The sequence below is a fragment of the Carassius auratus genome, chromosome 32, assembly GCF_003368295.1.
Source record: "Carassius auratus strain Wakin chromosome 32, ASM336829v1, whole genome shotgun sequence".
NCBI lineage: Eukaryota > Metazoa > Chordata > Actinopteri > Cypriniformes > Cyprinidae > Carassius > Carassius auratus.
Window position 1 is genome coordinate 8,977,950 of NC_039274.1, and position 19,747 is coordinate 8,997,696.

Here is a 19,747-nt window from a genome sequence, read left to right on the forward strand (position 1 = left end):
TCCAGCACACCCGTCTAATTATAAAGTAGCCCTCAACACTTTGATTAGCTGGTTCAGGTGTGTTTGGAGCTAAAATCTGTAGGATGGTAGCTCTCCAGGAGCAGGGTTGGAGTCCACTGTGCCTAGACACACTAGAAAAACTTGCAGGCAGGTGTGTCGAGGCAGGTTGGAGCTAAACTCTGCAGGACTCCCGGAACAAGTTTGGAGACCCCGTTCTAGAGCTTTCAAGCTCAAGCCAACAAATTCGGCCCAGACCCCTCAGGCTGTACTGGCTTTTGTGCCCTGTCTTTTTCTAACTGATCGGTCTTACGGTTATCCTAAAAATTACGATTAAAACTGGGGAAATTACCATAGACTTTTATTGTTCAAATGAGCCAAGACTATTCAAACTCCAACTGATAAAAAGTGTAAAAACACTCGAGCCGGTTAGACTCAATTAAGCTGACATTCTTTATTATGTTTCTAAGAACTTTAAACTCTTAGATTCTTATCTATAATCTAAACATTTCTATCTTAAACTTTAAAACTTTCTCAAACCTTAGGATTGTAAAACTTCTACAATCTGACAGACAGGGATTTTATTTAGTTAATCAAGTCTGCGACTTCTGTTATATTATTTATAGGCTTACTTGTCGGAGCCACATTCCTGTCAAAAAAAAAAAAATTGTAATAAAATAATACATATTTGCTAGTTTACCTGACAAGCTAACGTTACCTGGTAATGTTAAATTCCGACACTGACTCCGTTTTGAAAAGGAATTAATCTCCGCTCTGCGTTTTTGTTAAAGCACACGTTTTATTTATGATTCCCGCTACTTTTATGTGTATTTTAATAGATGCTGTACGCTAAACCTGTAGCACTGCAAAGCCTCAATATTGTTTTGATTCTCGGAACAACAGAAAGGGGGTGTGGGACGCGCGCCGCAGGACGCATGCTCGCTCCTCTCTTCATCCGGGTACCTGCGATTGACTGTGTGGGTACGGAGGCGGGAAATGGCGTCCAGAGGTGCGGGGAGGACAGAGGTGAATCTCGTCTGAAGAGGCACGCGAACAACAGCGAGTGTCAGCAGCCCTGAAAACGACCGTTATCCTGTTACTCGATCCCCGGAGATTCGCCCAGTAAGTTATTAACCAGTCTGTATTGCTTGTGATATGGGTTCCCCCAAAACACCCGTCCTTTCGCTCCGGTCGGAAATGTTTCGCTGTGTTTCGGCTCGCTCCCGTAGCACCTATATGCGCGGCCAGGCAGCTGCCGTCTTCGCGAGTCGTTCCCGCGCTTTCTCCTGTCATTAAAATATTGCCGGCTGTGTTGAATGGCACGTGAGGCTTCTTCTTGTAACGGCGAGTCACGAGAAACTGGTTTCCTACGGAGATAATGCTTGCATGTGTCCTGCACTGAAGATAGACATGCACAGATGTGTCAAGAACGTTTGCTGCATGTAAAAATACATCTCACATTTTAGGCTCTGGAGTCGTGTAATCATTGTCAGAACAGTTATTCTTAATGTCTGGCTAAACGAGGGAAATCGCGAGAAAGTTGCTTGTCTTGTGTACAGAATCTCTTTAGCGTATGTTTCCCGCCCACTACGACACTGTTCTTGTTTCAGCGGCTGAACTTCATCTTTATCTGAAGTGTCTGATGAGGTTTATCAGCTAACACTTAATGTATTTTCTAAAGATTGACCGATTGTAGTTAGTTGACTGCAGGGCAGTGCTCCTCAACCAGTGCTATTCCTTTGTCAAGTCAATATTTTAAGAAATTTGAATATGTTCTTCCTTTTTTTTTTTTTCTTTTTTTTTTTTTTTTGAGGTAAAAACACAATGCACGTTTTATATTCTGCCGAAATCATATGTATATTTTGTAACTGCTATTATTTTTCGTGACTCAGACATAACATTAGCCTATAACCTTCTAAAAAAATGTGTAAAAACAACAATTTAGTGTTTGGTTATAGTTTTTTAGAATTAATGCCAAATGCAATTTGCCAAGGTTGCACCCTGTCATGAAACAATTGTGAGCGCTTGGCGTGTTGCATTTCTTATTGTTCTTCATAAAAAGCAGGTGTTACAAATGTGAAATTATTTGCAAATTATACAGCTTTTAAGTTTGTATTTTTGATATTCATCCAAGAAGTTAGATACTCTGTGCTGTCAAACATTTGTTTTTCAAACTCACAGGTCAGAGTTCACAATTTTTAAGGTACACAGCGCAGAGTTACTGTAAAATAAGACTACTGAAATTATTTTAATTAATTAAAATAATGCTGACAAAATAAGAATTTTAGATGGAAAAACAAAACTGAAAATTAGAAATGTTGTCGTAGCCATTAACTGTAAAAGTAAGTTAAAAAGGTGCTGTATGTACGTTTTTGACTCTAGTAAAATGTAAAATACTATAAAATGTTTGCAGATATTTAAGAAACATGCTAAGCTAACATAATTGTTTAGCTGTTTATTTAGTTCCCCATTAGCCTAAACAACTCCCATTACCAAGGTAGTGGCTATTCTTTCTGGGGTCCAACAAGTAAAAAAAAAAAAAAAATTACATTAATCCATAACAATAAAAACGAATACAATAAAACATACAAACCCAAAATTCATTCAAAAAAATCTAAATCAGCAATGTACTGAGTACTGTACCATTTAAATATTTCTTTAACTATTTTTTAAAAACCTTATTTTACTTGTTAAAAAAACATGTAATATCCGATGGCAATTCATTTCATATTTTCATTCCTCTATACATTACAGTCCGTTGTTTGGCATTAGTTTTTGAAACCGGAAGCAAAAAAATATCCTTTTAATGCATGCCTGGTGCAAAAATTATGACTAGCCTTAATATACAAAAGTTCAGAGCACTTGGATCTCTCAATACTGAAATGTTTCTTATAAAACATAGTTTATTTCAGAAACAATGCTGCAGTCAGTTATTCTTTTTTGAAAATGTGCCTTCCGGGCTGGAATGTCGTTCTCTGTTTTGGTTTGTGAAACCTGCTCACTGCCAATTTGCTACAGTGTATTTCTTTTTATTCATCAAGTGCACTCATTCCTGTTGGTGTCGTCAATCTGGCAACCTGCGTGTGTGTGTCAAGTCTGACGAGGAGGGTCTAGGTGAAAAAAATCCTTTCAGATATTTTGAATTTGCACTGCGATACCTAGTTCAACCACTCAGTGTCAATCCTACATACAGCACCTTTAAAGGGTTAGTTCACCCAAAAATGAGAATTAAACAATAAATTACTCACCCTGAAGTCATCCTTGGTGTGTATTACTTATTTTTTTTTTCAGATGAATCCAGTCTGAGTTAATTAAAAAAAAATGTCTTTGATCTTTCAAGCTGTTTGTTGCTACTCAGCGGTTTTGCACTGCATCAGTCCTAGAGACGTTTAATAAAAAGTGCATCCATTAAAAACAAGTGTCTCTCACAGCTCCGAGGGGGTGAACAAAGGCCTTCTTTAGCGAATTGGTGCATTTTTGTAAGAAAAATATCCATATTCAAAACGTAATAATCACTTTAATCTAGCTTGCGTTCACAGTTGTAAATGAAGGAGTTCCAGAGGAATGATGTATGAGTTCAACTTTGCGCATTCGCCACTCAGAAGTGATGCACGCCGAAATGCAGCAGAGAGATCAAAACAAAAGTAGTCCCTAATTATAAGTACAAAACAAGGATTTGTAAAGAAGAATGTTGGAAGATTACGATATAAGCCAAGAGTTTTTAATGGATGCACTTTTTATTAAACTTCTCTTGGACCGATGCAGTGCAGTGGGATAAAACAGCTTGAAAGATCAAAGACAATTTTTTAAATAACTTCTGTACACCTAGGATGACTTCAGGGAGAGAAATTTATGGCCTAATTTTAATTTGTGGGTGAACTAACCCTTTAAGTACTAAAACTGCATATAATATATATTTCAGGTATATTTTAAAACAAATAAAGTACTATAATAGTGTGTAAATAATGCTTACTTAAATATAAAACATTTTTGTTGCATTGGAATTTTACTGGGGTTCCCAGTTAAGAAGAGAACCTGTCCTAGTTGTATGGCTATTGGCTACTATGGGACAGGTTACCAACAAAGTGCATTGTTATTTTCTGTGAAGCCTTTACGTGTCATGCTAATTCATTAAGTAACATGTCCATGTTCAGCAGTTACACTGTCAGGTTTATAATGTACTTTTCCACTGGGACTAGTGCCGGAGAGGAGCCGGTGCTCAGCCAATAGTTGCACTCATTCAGAAGGAAACTCTGCCTACTGATGACACTTGTCAAGACCAGTAAGGTTTCGGTGCCGGTTCAAAACCAGGATCTGGGCACAGGCCCAGGACTTTTTTGAGTGGCAAAAGGGGCACCCTGGTTGTGCTCCGGCACCAGCCCTGGTGAAAAAGTAAGAGTCAAAAAAAAACAAAGCCTCAGGGATCAGTTCTTGGAAATGTGTCAGCAGCCTTGAATTTGCTGCTGGTCTGTCAGGGCATGTTTTTGTTTCAAACCAACTTTGTGTTTATTATTTAATAATTAATTCATTAAATTTTTTTTCTGTCAGAACATGTTGACTTTCAGAAAACTGCTGTGGTGGAAGAGGTCAGAGAATGATTTTGCAATCATCATTTTTATTTTGATGTATTACATTAGATTTAAACAAGCTTTTATTGAATCTAACTGCTGTTGAAGACTGTTGAATATCACTGTGCCTCTGTTCTTCTAGCAGAAAGGCTTTAGCTCCTCAGTGTTGTTGTGAGGTTGCTGTCTTGGCATGATGTCTGTTCGAGGCAGTGGATGAGTCACCATTTGTGGTGGTTAAGGAAAAAACTGAGATGTATTACCATCTGTAGCCTTTCTCTCTTTACTTTTCGCCATTCCTCTCCTCTCCTGTCTCTTGCATGCTTCTATGCTTGCAGTATGTCTCGTAGTTCGTTGTCCTCGCTGCTTCTCTTTGTTTAACTCCTGCACACTGCAGCCGTGGCAGGAGGAGCTCTGCTTTCCTCTCCTAAAATATAAAACTCATTTTCTGTAGACTGTTAGTTCTCATGTTCAGTGCAATTTGGGTTCTCTGTGTATTTGTGTATCAGAGTATCCTGCGTGTGATTACAAAGGCACCTGGGAGGACGTAGGAAATCTACTGTAGTGTTTTTCATGTTTTGTTAGATCTACAAAGCTTTGTCCTTGGAAATCCATTGATATCCTGGAGAAAGTGTTTCTTAATTTTAGTGTGCATCTTCTCTAAGTTATTGTAGTTAGATTTCTTAATCACTAGTGTTTGGAAGCAACAGTCAGACCTGGCGTAACTCCTGAAGGGTCATAAATGGTGGAGCGTATTGGTGGTCAGTTGTTGTGTAAGCACACTTTGAGGAGGGGGGACACACGACCAAGCTCTGTAGTTAATTTCAGGATTATTTTCCCCCCTTGATGTACAGGGCTGCCTTTAAAGAAGAGAGGGACACTTCCTCCACATCAGGAAAACATTAGGCTAGCTGTTTTTCCCTGTCCTTTTTTCATTTCTCTCTTTTTTTTTTTTGTCTTTTTTTTTTTTTTTTTGTCTTGCAAGAAACTGCTGCTTGCTGTTGATCTGTGATTTCCTCACCTTTCTTTCTCTTTGCTAGTGCATTAAGCAATAAAAAGTAATACTGAAAAAGCCCAAAATTGTCATTTACTCACCCTTGTTAGTCCACACCTGTCCCTGTAAAGGTTTTTTTTGTGTGTGTTTTTTTTAAACCGGTTTCTTTTAATGCTCATGCAATGAAAGTCAACAGGGTCTTGTTTTTGATCCCAGTGACTTTCATGGAATGGACAAAAAAAAATTCAAAATGCACTTAAAAATGTTTAATTGGGTTCAGCAGAAGAAAGCATGTCCATGTAGAATTCTTCTCTATGTTAGAAATAATAATGCTTTTGTAGTTGAGACTGTGGAGGTGCTTGAACTAAATGATGAATTATGTTGAAGGATATGTTGTCTTGAATACATCCAGATGTCTGTGGCTAGAGCACTTGGCTGAAGTGAGCTAAGCACCATAATTAATTAAAAACCATAAAAGTGTGATTCATTTACCTGTGTGTGAGAACCAGTGGTCATAGTTGGACCTCTCAAGGTTGTTGCTAAATGGAGTGAATTCCTACTGTTTTACTCTCTCCATGCAGTTTTGTTGTCTTTCTGTACCTTGAGTATGATCTTCTGTTTTATCTTGTTTCTCCCCACAGTCTTACATGTGACTCTTAACAAAATGAGGCTGAGAATGCGCAAGTCTTCTCAGCAGCCGAACGTCGCCTGCAGGCCCTGCACGGCCCGGAACAAGCGGAAGCACTCTGAGATGGAGGAGTGCTCAGGTGAAAGCAAGGGCCTTCTGTCCAGCATCCAGAAGTTCATCCATGGAAGTTCCATAAAGGTGAGCCTCTCTTTATTTTGTTGTATATTGTGTAGAGTTCATAATCGTAAGGCCATTACAGCCCTTTTCTTGGATTTGTTTATTGTTGCCCAGAATGTTCTTGAATAGAATGACAGCAAGACCTGGTATCAGTGACAGTTCTAGCTTGTATGGTGCCCTTCTGCCAACCCTATATAAAATTAATTGAGAAAATTTTGTTTTTATTAATATATATTTTAAATTAACAAATGTATTGCACAACTGTACAGTAAAAACATCGATAAAGTTTGACTTTTATAATATAAATAAATATTATAAAATCACATTTTAATGATTGGTTATGTAAGCTAGTTGGACAAAAAAAATGTTGTTGACCTATATTTAATAAAATTGCATCATAACTTATGTGATATATTAGCTTAGTTTAGCGTGATAGCTGCAAAGATACCATTTTTCTTTTGTACACTTCCCCTTTCCTCTTTTCCTAAATGGGCTCCTGGCTTACCTTCCACTCTTCCTACTTAAATCACCTTTGTGAGAGTGGCTTAAGCAACGTGCTTACTGAAAAGTGTTGTTTGTCTGCCCATGCCGCATCTCATGTTTTTGCATATTTTTATTAATTCACTTTTTTACAGTATTGCACATATATAAACAATCACACACAATTCCCTTTATGAATTCAATAACCAATCAGAGGTGTTCAGATGAGACATTGCTGAAACTCTGGAGGTTTACTCTATTCTACACTCTCACAAACTCTCATCATAAACAACAAAGTATATATTTACAATGTAAGTAAGAGATTCATTTAAAAATGTAGACAGTTTCAATGATTATAATAGGACTTGTTGATTTTTTTTTTGTTATTTAGTTATGTTCTTTGATAATGTAAATATTCTTTGTTCTCTTTCTGTTATTTATGCGATATGTTAAAAGTGGAAATGAAAATGTCATTTACAATCTTTTATTAAATTGTGATCACGTTAAATACAAATTCATTATTAAAGCTGCTGTAGGTAACTTTTGACGCTCTAGCGGTTAATAAACAGAACTGCTTGCGTCTTTCGGAAGAATCCCGAAGCAATCTAAAATAGTCCGAATATAAACACTTATTATAGGTGCACCCTAGTGATTCAGGACAAGCCAAAAACACGGTTTGGAAAATGGATTCATGGTGTACTCGCTTATTATATACATTTTTCTACATTTTGAACACAAACAAAGTTACGGACCGCAGCTCTGATTGGTTGTTTCTTACCGGGAGCGATGGATTTCTGCAAATGGCAATAGGACGATTGGGAGGAGCAAGAGGAGCTTGATTTTTTTTTTTTTTTTTTTTTTTTTTTTTTTCACAGATTATCTGTCTCATATTCTACTGTCAGGACATAATGACAGGTTTAACAAATATGTAAAAAAATTATTTTTACAAAAGTTACCTAGTGCAGCTTTAATAAAAAAAAACAACAATTTGACACCCATATCTGGTACATGCCTAAAAAGTTTGGTTTGTGATGTGTATAAATATTCGTTTGAACATTAGACTTGTGGAGTTGGTTTAGCCTTCACCTGTGTCTGAGTGAGAGAGTACTTCTCCAGGCACAAACTTCGAGTCCTAACAAGGGGTGCCTTTCCCAAAAGCAACTATGGTCATAAGTTCCATTATTACCAATGGAGTTCAATGAAACAAACTACCATAGTTAACCATGCTTTTGGGAAACACACCCCAGGTTAACTGCCCCACAGAGTGATGACATATTTCTGGATATTGCAGTGTAAATGAGTGGTAAAAACACCAATTGTGCATTCAGTTTTGTTTTTTGTGTGGGTGCCCGATGCCACAGTGGGCAGTTGCCCATACCTAAATCTGCTACTGCCTGGTATCATATTCCCCCACAAATGCATGGTAGAATGCCGCTGCTTGTCTTAGGAGCTCAGTCCTGTTCTAATTTTAGCTGTGGTTCCACAGCACTCAGATAATGACAGTAGGTAGGGTTGGCTTTAACAGGCATGCATCAGGGCTTCACATTGTGTTCAGTAAAGGTATTCGATTCTCTTGTTTGATTTCTAGATTGCCTCAATTTGACTTGGGGAAGTGATTCTCACCCTTTTTAACTCTAAAGGCTAAAATACACTACAAAACTTTTTCTCAGATTTTTGCTTCAAATTGACAGCCTGGACAAGTAGACGCTAGTTGCAGAAAGTCAGAGCCAGTCTATAAATTTTTGGGAAATTGCGGAGTATGTTATTTTTTTTCTTTTTAAGCTTTAGATTATGATTACATACCAGAGGATATCCGTTTTTCCTCTGTAACTGTTTACAAAGTTAGCAGTATTGTTTTCAAATCTGTTGAGATTTTGAGTGCATTTCCAGTGTTCAGTTATTTCAGCAATATCACGTTCATAATCGAAGGCGATTCATCTGTGATTTATGAAAGTGATATTGTATTAATGATGCTCCATCTGAATGCAGCTGAGGGAGATTTACTAATCACAAAAAATAATCACACTTTACTGACGAGATGCACATGACAGCCCTTTGCAGTCCTACTGCACTTATAAACACTACTTGAATATGCGTTAAATGGAGGCAAGATGAACAGAAAATGCAGTCTAAACTTGAAACATTTTGGAAAATGATTGAAATGCAGAGTGTGCAAATCTGGAACAGATTAAAAAAAAAAAAACACAAAGTACAAGTGAGTGCCTAATATTATAACCGATCTAAAAATTTGCATTAAAGTTAAGAATGTCAAGAAAGATGAAGTTGAATTGGTCATGTAACATTGGCTTGAGCTATGTGCCAGTCACTACATCAGCTTACAGCAGGCACCTACTGTGTAGTAATTCGCAAATGTTTGTATAGAATTAAAAACCACACAAATGGTCCCAAATATATTTTGATGTTGCACAGCATATGCTGCCAAAATGGTTGCATCTTCTTTTTTCTTTTTTTCTTTTTTAGCATTTTCATTTGGAGTTAAATATTAATAACAGGTTTTCAACTATCTCTAACCTTAAACATGTTAAAACTGGTGTGTATAAAACTCTTGCATGACTGTTGGTGTTTCAGGTGGAGCAGGACAACCCAGCAAAGAGGAATCATCTGAGCTGTGAGCTGATCACCTCCACCCCGCAGAGGAAAAATGACCTGCAGAGGAAAAGCATCTACAGGGCCCGCAGAAAAAGCTTTGTCAATGGAGGTGAGTCCCTTGCATTGCCTGGTTAAACAATGAAAACTGATTCACTAGTCTGCACAGAAGCTGTCGCTATACCCAAATGTCATTAGTATTAGAGATGCACCAATACTGAATTTCTCTGCCGATACCATTAGCCGATTAACTGATGCTGTTAATTACACAGCAAACACTTATCTTTTGGCACATTACTATAATATTCAGAGATGCACATAAGTTTTTCAGTCTTGTTCTCATGAGAGCACCTAGAGATTTGGTTTGGTACTGAACAAGTTTACGCCTCACATTTTTTATTTTAGTCGCACATGTACATCTGCATACCACTTAATGTGCACCCCTGTTATTACAGGTTAAAATGAACTAAAGCCCTATTATATTCAACTGCTATTTATTTTCACATATCATAATTACACTCAAATAAAAATTGAAATGTCTATTTACAACTCATTTTCGCACAGTTTTCATGCCAGATTTATTCAAACAAAAACAAAAAAAGCTCCTTTTTCGTGTTTTACAGCTAGCTAATTAACTGTGAACGGTAGATAACTTTGCTGGGGTGAATGCCACGTTAAGTGACATACTGTTCATATTTATCTTTCCATGGTTGAAACACTGATTGAGACATTAAACATTACATTTTGGTAAGCTATACTGTATATTTCAACATGCCTTCTGATGTTCATTCGTGTTTATTTTGCTTATTAAACTTATTAAAGTGGAGAACACTTGTGCTCCAAACTGCTGCTTGAACTATGGTGCTACTACAATCTGTCACGTGACATTTACAAGTATCAAAATGGCATTCATTGTTTGAATTTCGTGATCTAATGTACAGGATTTGAAATATGAGACTTTGTTTCTTATCAGAAGTAAGAAAGCACGAAGATCTTTGGAATTATTAAATGGAAGGCACGCTAGAAATAATGTTTGGTGTATAGAAAATCTGTGCATCAGGCAACCCTGGCTTATCCTGAGGGTGATTCATAGATTCAAATAGAGCCTGCTTTAATGTCGCTAATTTTTAACTGGTAATGCATTATTGTCATGTTAATCTTGACAATCTTTTTTTATGTGTGTGTGATTGACAGGGTATAATCGGCACTGATCATTGGCTGATTTTGAACAATTGCTGGTACCAATTATTGGCCAATACATCTGTGCTTCTCAAATTAGTATTAATACCAGTAAAATGTCATGATTTGGCATTATGATTACAACAGCAAAAACTAATATGCTAGTGAACAGTAGGGCTGGGCGATAAATGAAAAAAAAAAAAATCTCGATATTGTCAATTTTTTTACGATATTCTATATATATCTCAATATGTTTGCATTTGGATTTAATTAATAAACAAACTGGGGGAAATTGTTAAACTGGGATATGTAAATAAAAAAAATTTTAAACAAGTTTTTAGCTACGAACACAAGTCTGTCTACTGTGTCTGTTTTAAGAGACGCTCTGTGGCATGAAACAAATTGCTACAGTAGTAATCCAAATAAAAATAAAAGATCAAAATTGCAAATAAAGTCTCTGGTTTCAGTATCAAGCAGTCAATTGAAGGAAAGTAACAAATATAGAGTAATAAATCTATATGGAGTTGGAGATTTAAATGGTCTCTTCTGCATTTATAATTTTCAGTTTGTTTTTCTTTTCATACTTTTGTCCTATAGAAACAACGAACCATGACACGAGTAAGCCTGTCAAGCCGAATGGGAAATTAGACGACTCTGAGGAGGTTGTGAGCAGTCCACCTCGCACCACCCTGCTTGGAACCATCTTTTCTCCTGTCTTCAATTTCTTCTCACCAGCAAATAAAAATGGTGAGATAAAAAAACACTGAACTAAACACTAAAGACGTGAACGATCATTTTAAATTGTTTCTACATCAGTTGACACATGAACACTTGGGACAAACTTTTTAGAATATTGTTCTGATGTACCTGTGTGGTTCAGTACAATATGTATTTTAAATAAACTTTAATGATAAAGCATTCTTCATTCTTGGCAATGATGGCCTTCTTACTTTAAGAAGAGTAGTCTTTGTTAAATAAACATCCAACATTAGATTATATGTAATTTCATATGCACTGCTGTTTAAAAGTTCAAGAATATCAGTAATATTCTTGAAAGGATTCTCTTATGCTCACCAATGGTGCAGTTATTTGATAAAAAATACAGTAAAAACAGTAATATTGTAGAATATTACAATTAAAAATCATTCTAATATGCTTTCATGATCAATAAATATTTCTTCCTATAATTAATGTTGAAAACAGATCTGCTTAATTATGTAATCTATTTTCATTTATTTGAAATATGTTATTTTATAACATTATAAATGACTGTCCCTTTTGGTCAAATTAAATGATTTATGATTTCATGGAATTGTCATTTTGGAGTGAACTATACATTTAAGATGTTCTTGCTGAATGAACATTAATTTCATTTGTTTTTAATTAATATTTTTATAATTATTTGAATTTTTTTATTAACTCCTAGCGTTTGAATGGTAGTGTAGCCAGATTTGTGGAAAAGCCACAAATTTCTGTTTATATTTCACAAGCCACCTCTGAAGATGACACATGATCATTAAAAAAAAGAGAGAAAGTTTTGTATAAAATGTCAATGCTGGAAAAAAAAAAAACGTTTCTTATGGTCCTGAGGTAGATTTTGTCCTCATGAGATGGATTCAGATGAAATGGGAAAGCGGGACTGTCATTTTGAATATTGTGAACTTAACCAAGAGTAACTAGGCAACTATACATCCTATATCCTTTCACACTAGTTTTACACTTAGAAATAATAATAATAAAATAAGCCATATCAAAGTCTATCCTGGATTCCTCATAATGGTTATTTTGAAGATCGTAATACAAAAATACAAACACTTGCACCTTTATTCAGATTATTACTTCAAATAACCTGCCGTGTTTTATTCTTTCCTTCTTTCTCCTTCACTATCATCCCGTCTTGTCGTGTCAGCCTCAGATTCCCCAGGCCAGGTGGTGGAGGCAGAAGAGATCGTGAAGCAGCTAGAAATGGAGCAAGTAGAAGAGATGCCCAGCAGTACTGCCACATCTAAAGAGCCCCTAAGTGTCTCTCTCTATACCAGTGCCATGCCCTCTGCCTTCAGACCTCCACCCTCCACTCACACACCTGCAGAGGAGAGTGAAAACACCCCCCACTCTGACCTGCCTCCTCTTACAGGTGTGAAAGATATGACATTGCTTCACTTAAGCCCAAACCTAGACCCAGTCTCCTTTTACCTTTTTTTTTCAGCATTTTGATTCATAAGAAATGTATGTTGAGCACCAAGTCAGTATATTCGAATGATTTCTGAAGTTTCTTGTGACACTGAAGAACAGAGTAATCGTAATCACAGGAATACATTACATTTAAATTGTATCCAAATAGAAAAGAGTAATGCTCGGTAAGCATAAGAGATTTCTTTCAAAAACATAATAACACTGACCTCAAACTTTTGAACTGTAAGGTGTATTAAGAATACACTTTATGTTTTCGGTTTTATTTCAGCTCCTGGCTCTCCTGCAACAGGGGGTTATGTGGACGCCTCTCTCACTGTCCCAGCTGAAGGTTCATATGAAGAGGAGTGGGAAGTGTTTGACCCGTGAGTTCACCTTTAGTGAATGTCCGTACTCGGAGCTTAACAATATGATATGATTTTTTTCTCTTTTTTTTCTACTAGCCCGATCAAGCCAGTTGTTCAGATTATTGCTTGCCTGGTTGTTTAGCCCATTCTGTATAGTTACCTTTTTGACACATGCAAATCATTACAAATTGCCACAACAATATTAAATATATAACAAGAAAAACACAACAAATATTTAGCAAGTACAGGATCAATTAAACCTAATTTGTAAACCCTCTCAGGGAGAACAAAACTGCTGTGGGGCTGAAAATGCACACATATTTTTTAAACCTTTGTCATTAAAATGAGAGGAAGTTGAGCAGGTGGCATCTTTTAAATATCTTGTTACATAGATTGACTGTAATTCTGATAAATGCAAAAAGAGACTTTCAAGGATTATATATCAGGTGGGCATAATTATTGGTAAGCTACACATAATTCTGTCTGACCTCTATACTGTGGCAGTAAAAAAGAAATCCTCCTGTATTGTGACAGATCCTTCACAACCTAGACGGTATAAACTACCTTACCTTTGGTGTGGAAAAAAAAAAGAAGCCAAGTATAATAAGAGTTTAAACCCTTTCCACCATTAGCATTTTAAATAGAACTTAAGGTGAATTTTTAAGAGTTGTGTTGGGTCTTTAACGTTTTATTTGTAATTGTAATGTTTTGTATTGTTTGAGCCTTTTGTCTAAAAGCAAGCATTTATATTCTTATGTTTTGCAGGTATTTTTTCATCAAACATGTACCTCCACTAACAGAAGAGCAGCTAACTCGCAAACCTGCGCTTCCTCTGAAGACTCGCAGCACTCCCGAGTTCTCCCTGGTGCTTGACCTGGTCAGTCTTTAACACCAAAGGAAACTTCTACTACATGGGATTCATTTTGGCATATATGCTGATTATCTTTTTTTCCTTAAACAGGATGAAACCCTTGTCCATTGTAGCTTGAATGAGCTGGATGATGCAGCACTAACCTTTCCTGTACTCTTCCAAGATGTCATATACCAGGTGGAAATCTTTGTGTGAATGCATTTTTTGTCAGTAACATAACACTAGAGGGGGCTATAGAGCCATTTTGAGAAACTAAGTGTCCAGGAGTCTGTTTTCTCAAGTCTAAAATGTTGAATAATTTGAAATTTGTGAAACTTTTATAAGTGAGAGATTACTTATTAAATAGTTTTTTTGTTTGGGGGGGGAGGGGGGTGCTAAAACCCTGTGTTCTTAGGGGCTAAAGTCTAATTAACAATTTCTCTTAGGTTTATGTCAGATTGAGGCCATTTTTCAGAGAGTTCCTTGAACGCATGTCACAGATTTATGAGGTAAGCCTTCATCCATTTTACTCCACATAACCTCTCATCCCTTTTCTCTAAATAAATAATGATATTACATGGAAAAGTTTTACCCTGGCTTAAGTTAACATCTGTTCTTCATAGTGGACTGAAGTTGTTCCACTGTTGACTTTTTTTCCCTTCTAGATCATTCTCTTCACTGCCTCTAAGAAAGTTTATGCAGACAAGTTGCTGAACATTCTCGATCCGAGGAAACAGCTGGTGCGGTCTGTGGACTTCTTTTTATTTTCCTTTTCTTTTAATCTATTTAAAGACTTTTACTTATGATATAGCGGTTTAAAGTATAATAGTAATAAATTTTATTTTCTTTCTTTAAAAAAAAGGGGTTTCTTTTCAAATGTAAAATTGTGCTGGTTATCAGTTGTTGGGTAACACTGCCTCAGCTTTGTCATTGCTGTGCAGAGTTTCTTTGTAGGGTTTGGTTACAGTGAGGGTTTGATAGATTGGAGTAGATGGGGAGCTTTGGGTTCTGGCACATGTAAACTCCACACCATCCTCAGGTGTCAACCCTTTGCTTTGAATGTATTATTGATTCTAGTCCTGGAGATTTATTTCGTTCTTCTCTCCCTGTGTGTGTTTCCAACATGTTCTAGGCACCGATTATTTCGTGAGCACTGTGTATGTGTGCAAGGAAACTACATTAAGGATCTGAATATCCTTGGGCGGGACCTGTCCAAGACTATAATTATTGATAACTCACCACAAGCCTTTGCTTATCAGGTGAGCAGTCAGTGTTGCCGTTTATTAAAATAAATTACAGATTAAGAGTATTTAAAGCTAGGGCTGGTTAAAAATGTTTGATATTGATACCTTGATAATCTGAGCAATTTTTTTTTTTTTTTAATCAATTCTGTAAAACCAGTTTTAATAAGTACTGTATACGTTACACATTTCTTAAAAAAACTTTAACTCTGAACAAAGGAACAGAAAAGCATATAGGAGAAAATGTAACCAACACAATAAATCAGTGCAAATACTTTTAATAAAGTTCAAGTAGTTTTCATTTCAAAATGTACAGTTTCAAGTCCGTATGTGAGGCGCACTGCTGCAAAGGGAGCAAACATTTCACCGTGAAGTTTGTGACTGTGGCCTTTCCTTCACCATTGTTCCTTTCCTGCCAGTGTTAACGGATTGACACTTGAAGTTCTCCTCACGCCAGGGTCAGCAGGGGCAGAGGCTATAACATTAATGTGAAGAGGAAATAAATAAAGCTAAACTGTTAATACAGCCAACTTTATGGATAAGTGCAAGATAACTAGTTTAATGTGAATTGAACTTGATCAGTTTCTGGGTAGCACTTTATTTTACAGTCCTGTTCCTCATGTACATACTATGTACTTATTATAGTAATTACAATAACTATGTAACAACTAGGTACTAACCCTGAACCTACCCCTAAACCTAACCCTACCCCATGTAGTTACCTTGTGTTACCAGAACTTTCTTAGATAAATACACTGTAATCACAGTATAAGTACATGTTAGTACACGTACTGTAAAATAAAGTGCAACCAGTTTCGGTCAACCTTAAAGCATTTTTAGCATCAATTTAGAAACTATCTATAGCCATACATCCAAACATTGTCTAACGTAAGCTTAATTAGTACACAAGCATGTACCACTACAAGTAAGCAGAGTTTGTTTTTTTGTTTGCTAAACATTAACCTTACTTGTCTGAGTCCCAGTCATAGCGCCGCTGCCTTTATTAGTAGTTTTGGAGAGGGACTTGATGCTGGTGTGGCTGACGCTTACACACTACAGGCTCTCGTGTGAGCCACGTCGCAGGGCATAACTGGCGTAAACTAGTTTTATTTCATTGTTGCCGTGCCACAGCCAATCATCAGTACTTGATTTGGGCACTTCAAGCATGCTGCTGATGAGATTAAACCCTTAGAAAATAAATTTGGTACTGAACGACAAGACATTTTTTGATGGTCAGTGGTATCGAGGCAATTTGGTTGGTGCCTAAAAGATATTAAACCCTATACCCAGCCCAATTAAAAGTGACATTTTTGATTGTAATCATTTACAAGATCAATCAAACTGTAGAAAAATCTTTAAATCACAATTATTTAAATATTCTAACTATACAAGGCTTTAAATCACTTATTGTTAGACTTTATATTCAGAGTCCCCCAGCCCACCCAGAATAGTTCAAGTTTGTTTTTTCCCCAAAGCACATATTAGGAGTAAAATTAAGAAAGTAATGAAGTATTCATTTTCATTGATACTGTTAAGTATACATAAGTAAAGAGTGTTTCTGGGCTCTTTAGGTAGGGTACCAAATAATGAAAGAGATGAAGGAAAATCTATAAAACTAAAATCACCAACCCATATGTTTCACTCACAGCTCTCCAATGGGATCCCAATTGAGAGCTGGTTTATGGACAAGAATGACAATGAACTTCTGAAGCTGGTACCTTTCTTGGAGAAACTGGTGGAATTGGTATGTTATAATGTGTCCTCCTCTTAGTTTTCATAATTTTCCTCTCAAGATTCTTCTGTGAACATATATGTAGTGTAATAATTTTTTTATATATATATATATATAAAAAATAAGAATTTATGAATGAGTCTAAATACAAATTGTACTTTTCCATTGTTATCTGTCCACAGAATGAGGATGTGCGTCCACATGTTCGTGAACAGTTTCGGCTTCATGACCTCCTTCCCCCTGACTGAGCACACATAGCGGGACAGGACAGTAACAAAGACAACAAATGCAGATATGCATTTTGTATTACAACGTCATTGTCATTTAATCTTGAATTTTTTGTTTTGTTTTTTTATTCCCCCAAATTTACATTTCTATGATAACATCAAAACAAAAATGACTCCCTTTTTGGCGCTTTTTTTGCCATTTGTGCAGCCAGAGGGGTTTGGAGCTTCATGTGTGGTTTCATTCAGTACAAAGTGAATGTGTAGCAGTCAGAGGAGAAAAAGATCATGTTGTCTTTTGATGCTCCAATGGGATTGGTTGTCACTGTTGGGCTTTTGACCAATTTCATAAGGAATGGCCAGTAAGAAAATCATACTGTCTGACAGAAGTTTGTGAGTGAATGTTTTTTCATTTTTCATCAATGTTTTCATTATGCATTCCTCCCCGTCTGTACACTTTGCTTGGTGTTTACTACAAATCAATGTTCTCTCAACTCCTGGCCCATTTTGTTTGCCAAACAAAGAGCATGTTCAGGGAAGATTATTGTTCTGTTCATGAATTGTGTGCTGATCACAGCACAGTGGATTCACTCTTTATTTTAATATGGTGTGATTGAGAATGGTTTTAACCAGAGTGATGTCTGTTTTATAGTGAAATATTTTTTTTAATTGTTTAAATAAGAAATTTCCTACCAACGCATCAGAACTCTGCAACTTCCAGCTGCTGTCTCTTCACATATATATTTATTCACCTTTTAAGAGCCAGCAACATATTAGTTGTTTATTAGTAGCACCTTTTTTTTATTACATATTTTTAAAGTACGGTTCTGCTCCTTATGGTTTCATATTTACATTTTTTTTCTCTTTAAACTGGTGTCCTTTTAAAGAGATGTCAGCTTTGTTTTAGTATAAATTACATGGAAGATTTTGGAGTTAATGTAGCATTTGCCCAGTGCTAATCTATTCGAACTGAACTGTAAAGAAGATGATTGAGGGCTGAAGCCTGGTAAAGCCCTGTTTATAGCACCAGCACAACAACAGTCTCATCGCTGTGGTTTAAACCTGACTGCCTGACGTTCTGGTTTTTCTTTTATTTTAGGGGAGTGGGGAGGTGTAGCCATGACAAGTTATTGTGTGACACGAGTGTGTATGAAAGTATGGGAGTAAGGTATGGTAGTAATCATACCTTATAATCATCAAAAAAAAAAAATCCATTCTTAAATTGCCTTTTCAATTTTACAGTTATGCGATACTTCAAATTAAGTAATACGGAGTAAGAGTTGAAACTACAGAAGTGCCATTCAGGGTGAGTGAAGCAGGGCTAGGCTAGTTGTATTCCCTTCTCTTTGTGCCCTCTGTCCTGTTTGTAAATGAACATGTTCACTTTCTATTCATGTCACTGGTGCCATTTATGTTGTTTGTGTTTACATCATTTGTCTATATTGGATTGTGGCCCTGTCATAGTATTTTTTTTTTTTTTTTTACTGTGTACTTCTAAATATCCTGTGGTACTTCCCAATAGAAAGAGAATAGGAAGGGCAAAAAGGAGATTGTGATCCCAAGGATCCTGCTCTGTTTGACAGAGTTCACAAGCACAGTATTTCTCTCATAGAATAGACTGATTTAACAACGGTTACATATACATTTTGAGCATAGTGTTAAATAGTAAGTAGCATTTTATTAGTGCCAATTATTCCTTCTCCCTACGTTGATGCAAAGCAGTCGAATGATGCTAAACTGAATGGCATCCTTTGTCCAGAATGATAGCTTCAGATGTTGGGAGATGGGTTGAATCTACATTAGGCCCTGGCACTTTCTTACAAAGACAAATATTTTGTATGATTGTCAAAGAGCATTTGTGTATTAAGTGTAAAACAGGATGCAGAGGTTTGTTTCATATGTACAACCAGTTCATTGTTATGTGCGTTACTTTTGTACAAAGCATATTGTACTAAAAACATGCAGCTTCGTCAAAAAAAAAGTTACATGAAAATCTTTTTGTATTTTTGATTATTTGTATTCCAAAAGGCATGTCATATCTATTTTTCAAAATGTATTCATTTTCAAATGTATTAATGCATACCTAACTTGTCGTCATTTTTTTCTTCTTTCATCTTGCTGTATCTGTGTATGTAGTTGGTACAATCAATGAACATTCTCCGCATGTAAACAGTCTGTTATGTGAGAGCTGGGATTTTTAATGAGGGCACTTTTTGCAGATGAATGTTTCGGGTTTGCTTTCTTTTATACTCCATCTTTGAAAGCCATTTGGCTTGCGAATGTCCTTGAGCGCCATTGGGGAAACACTCTAGGTCTAAATGTAACTTCCTGAAACATGTTATTTAAGATTGTTCATACGATGGAAATTAAGTCTTTGGAAAATTGCATGCTCTTTTATTTTAATGTTAGCTTATGTCAAAATATGTTAGATACTTGAGAATGGATGGTTGTATTTTATGTCCTTTTCTGCTACTTCATTTTACCATCAAATGGTGTGTAATATCAAGGAGACTTTATGAAAATGATTCTGACTTGT

The 19,747-nt window shown here is 36.3% G+C and overlaps 1 protein-coding gene across 1 annotated transcript; it reads left to right on the top strand.

The window, feature by feature from the left end:
* The first annotated feature begins 897 nt into the window (after window positions 1-897).
* Window positions 898-19,736, top strand: LOC113051540 (CTD small phosphatase-like protein 2-B). Its single transcript, XM_026215388.1, has 13 exons — window positions 898-1,119; window positions 6,198-6,382; window positions 9,431-9,560; window positions 11,225-11,374; window positions 12,537-12,761; window positions 13,089-13,182; window positions 13,930-14,041; window positions 14,126-14,212; window positions 14,461-14,523; window positions 14,680-14,759; window positions 15,147-15,273; window positions 16,904-16,999; window positions 17,170-19,736. The coding sequence occupies exons 2-13, from the start codon at window positions 6,221-6,223 to the stop codon at window positions 17,233-17,235; spliced, it is 1,392 nt and encodes a 463-aa protein (XP_026071173.1). The 5' UTR covers window positions 898-1,119; window positions 6,198-6,220; the 3' UTR covers window positions 17,236-19,736.
* Window positions 19,737-19,747: the final 11 nt, after the last annotated feature.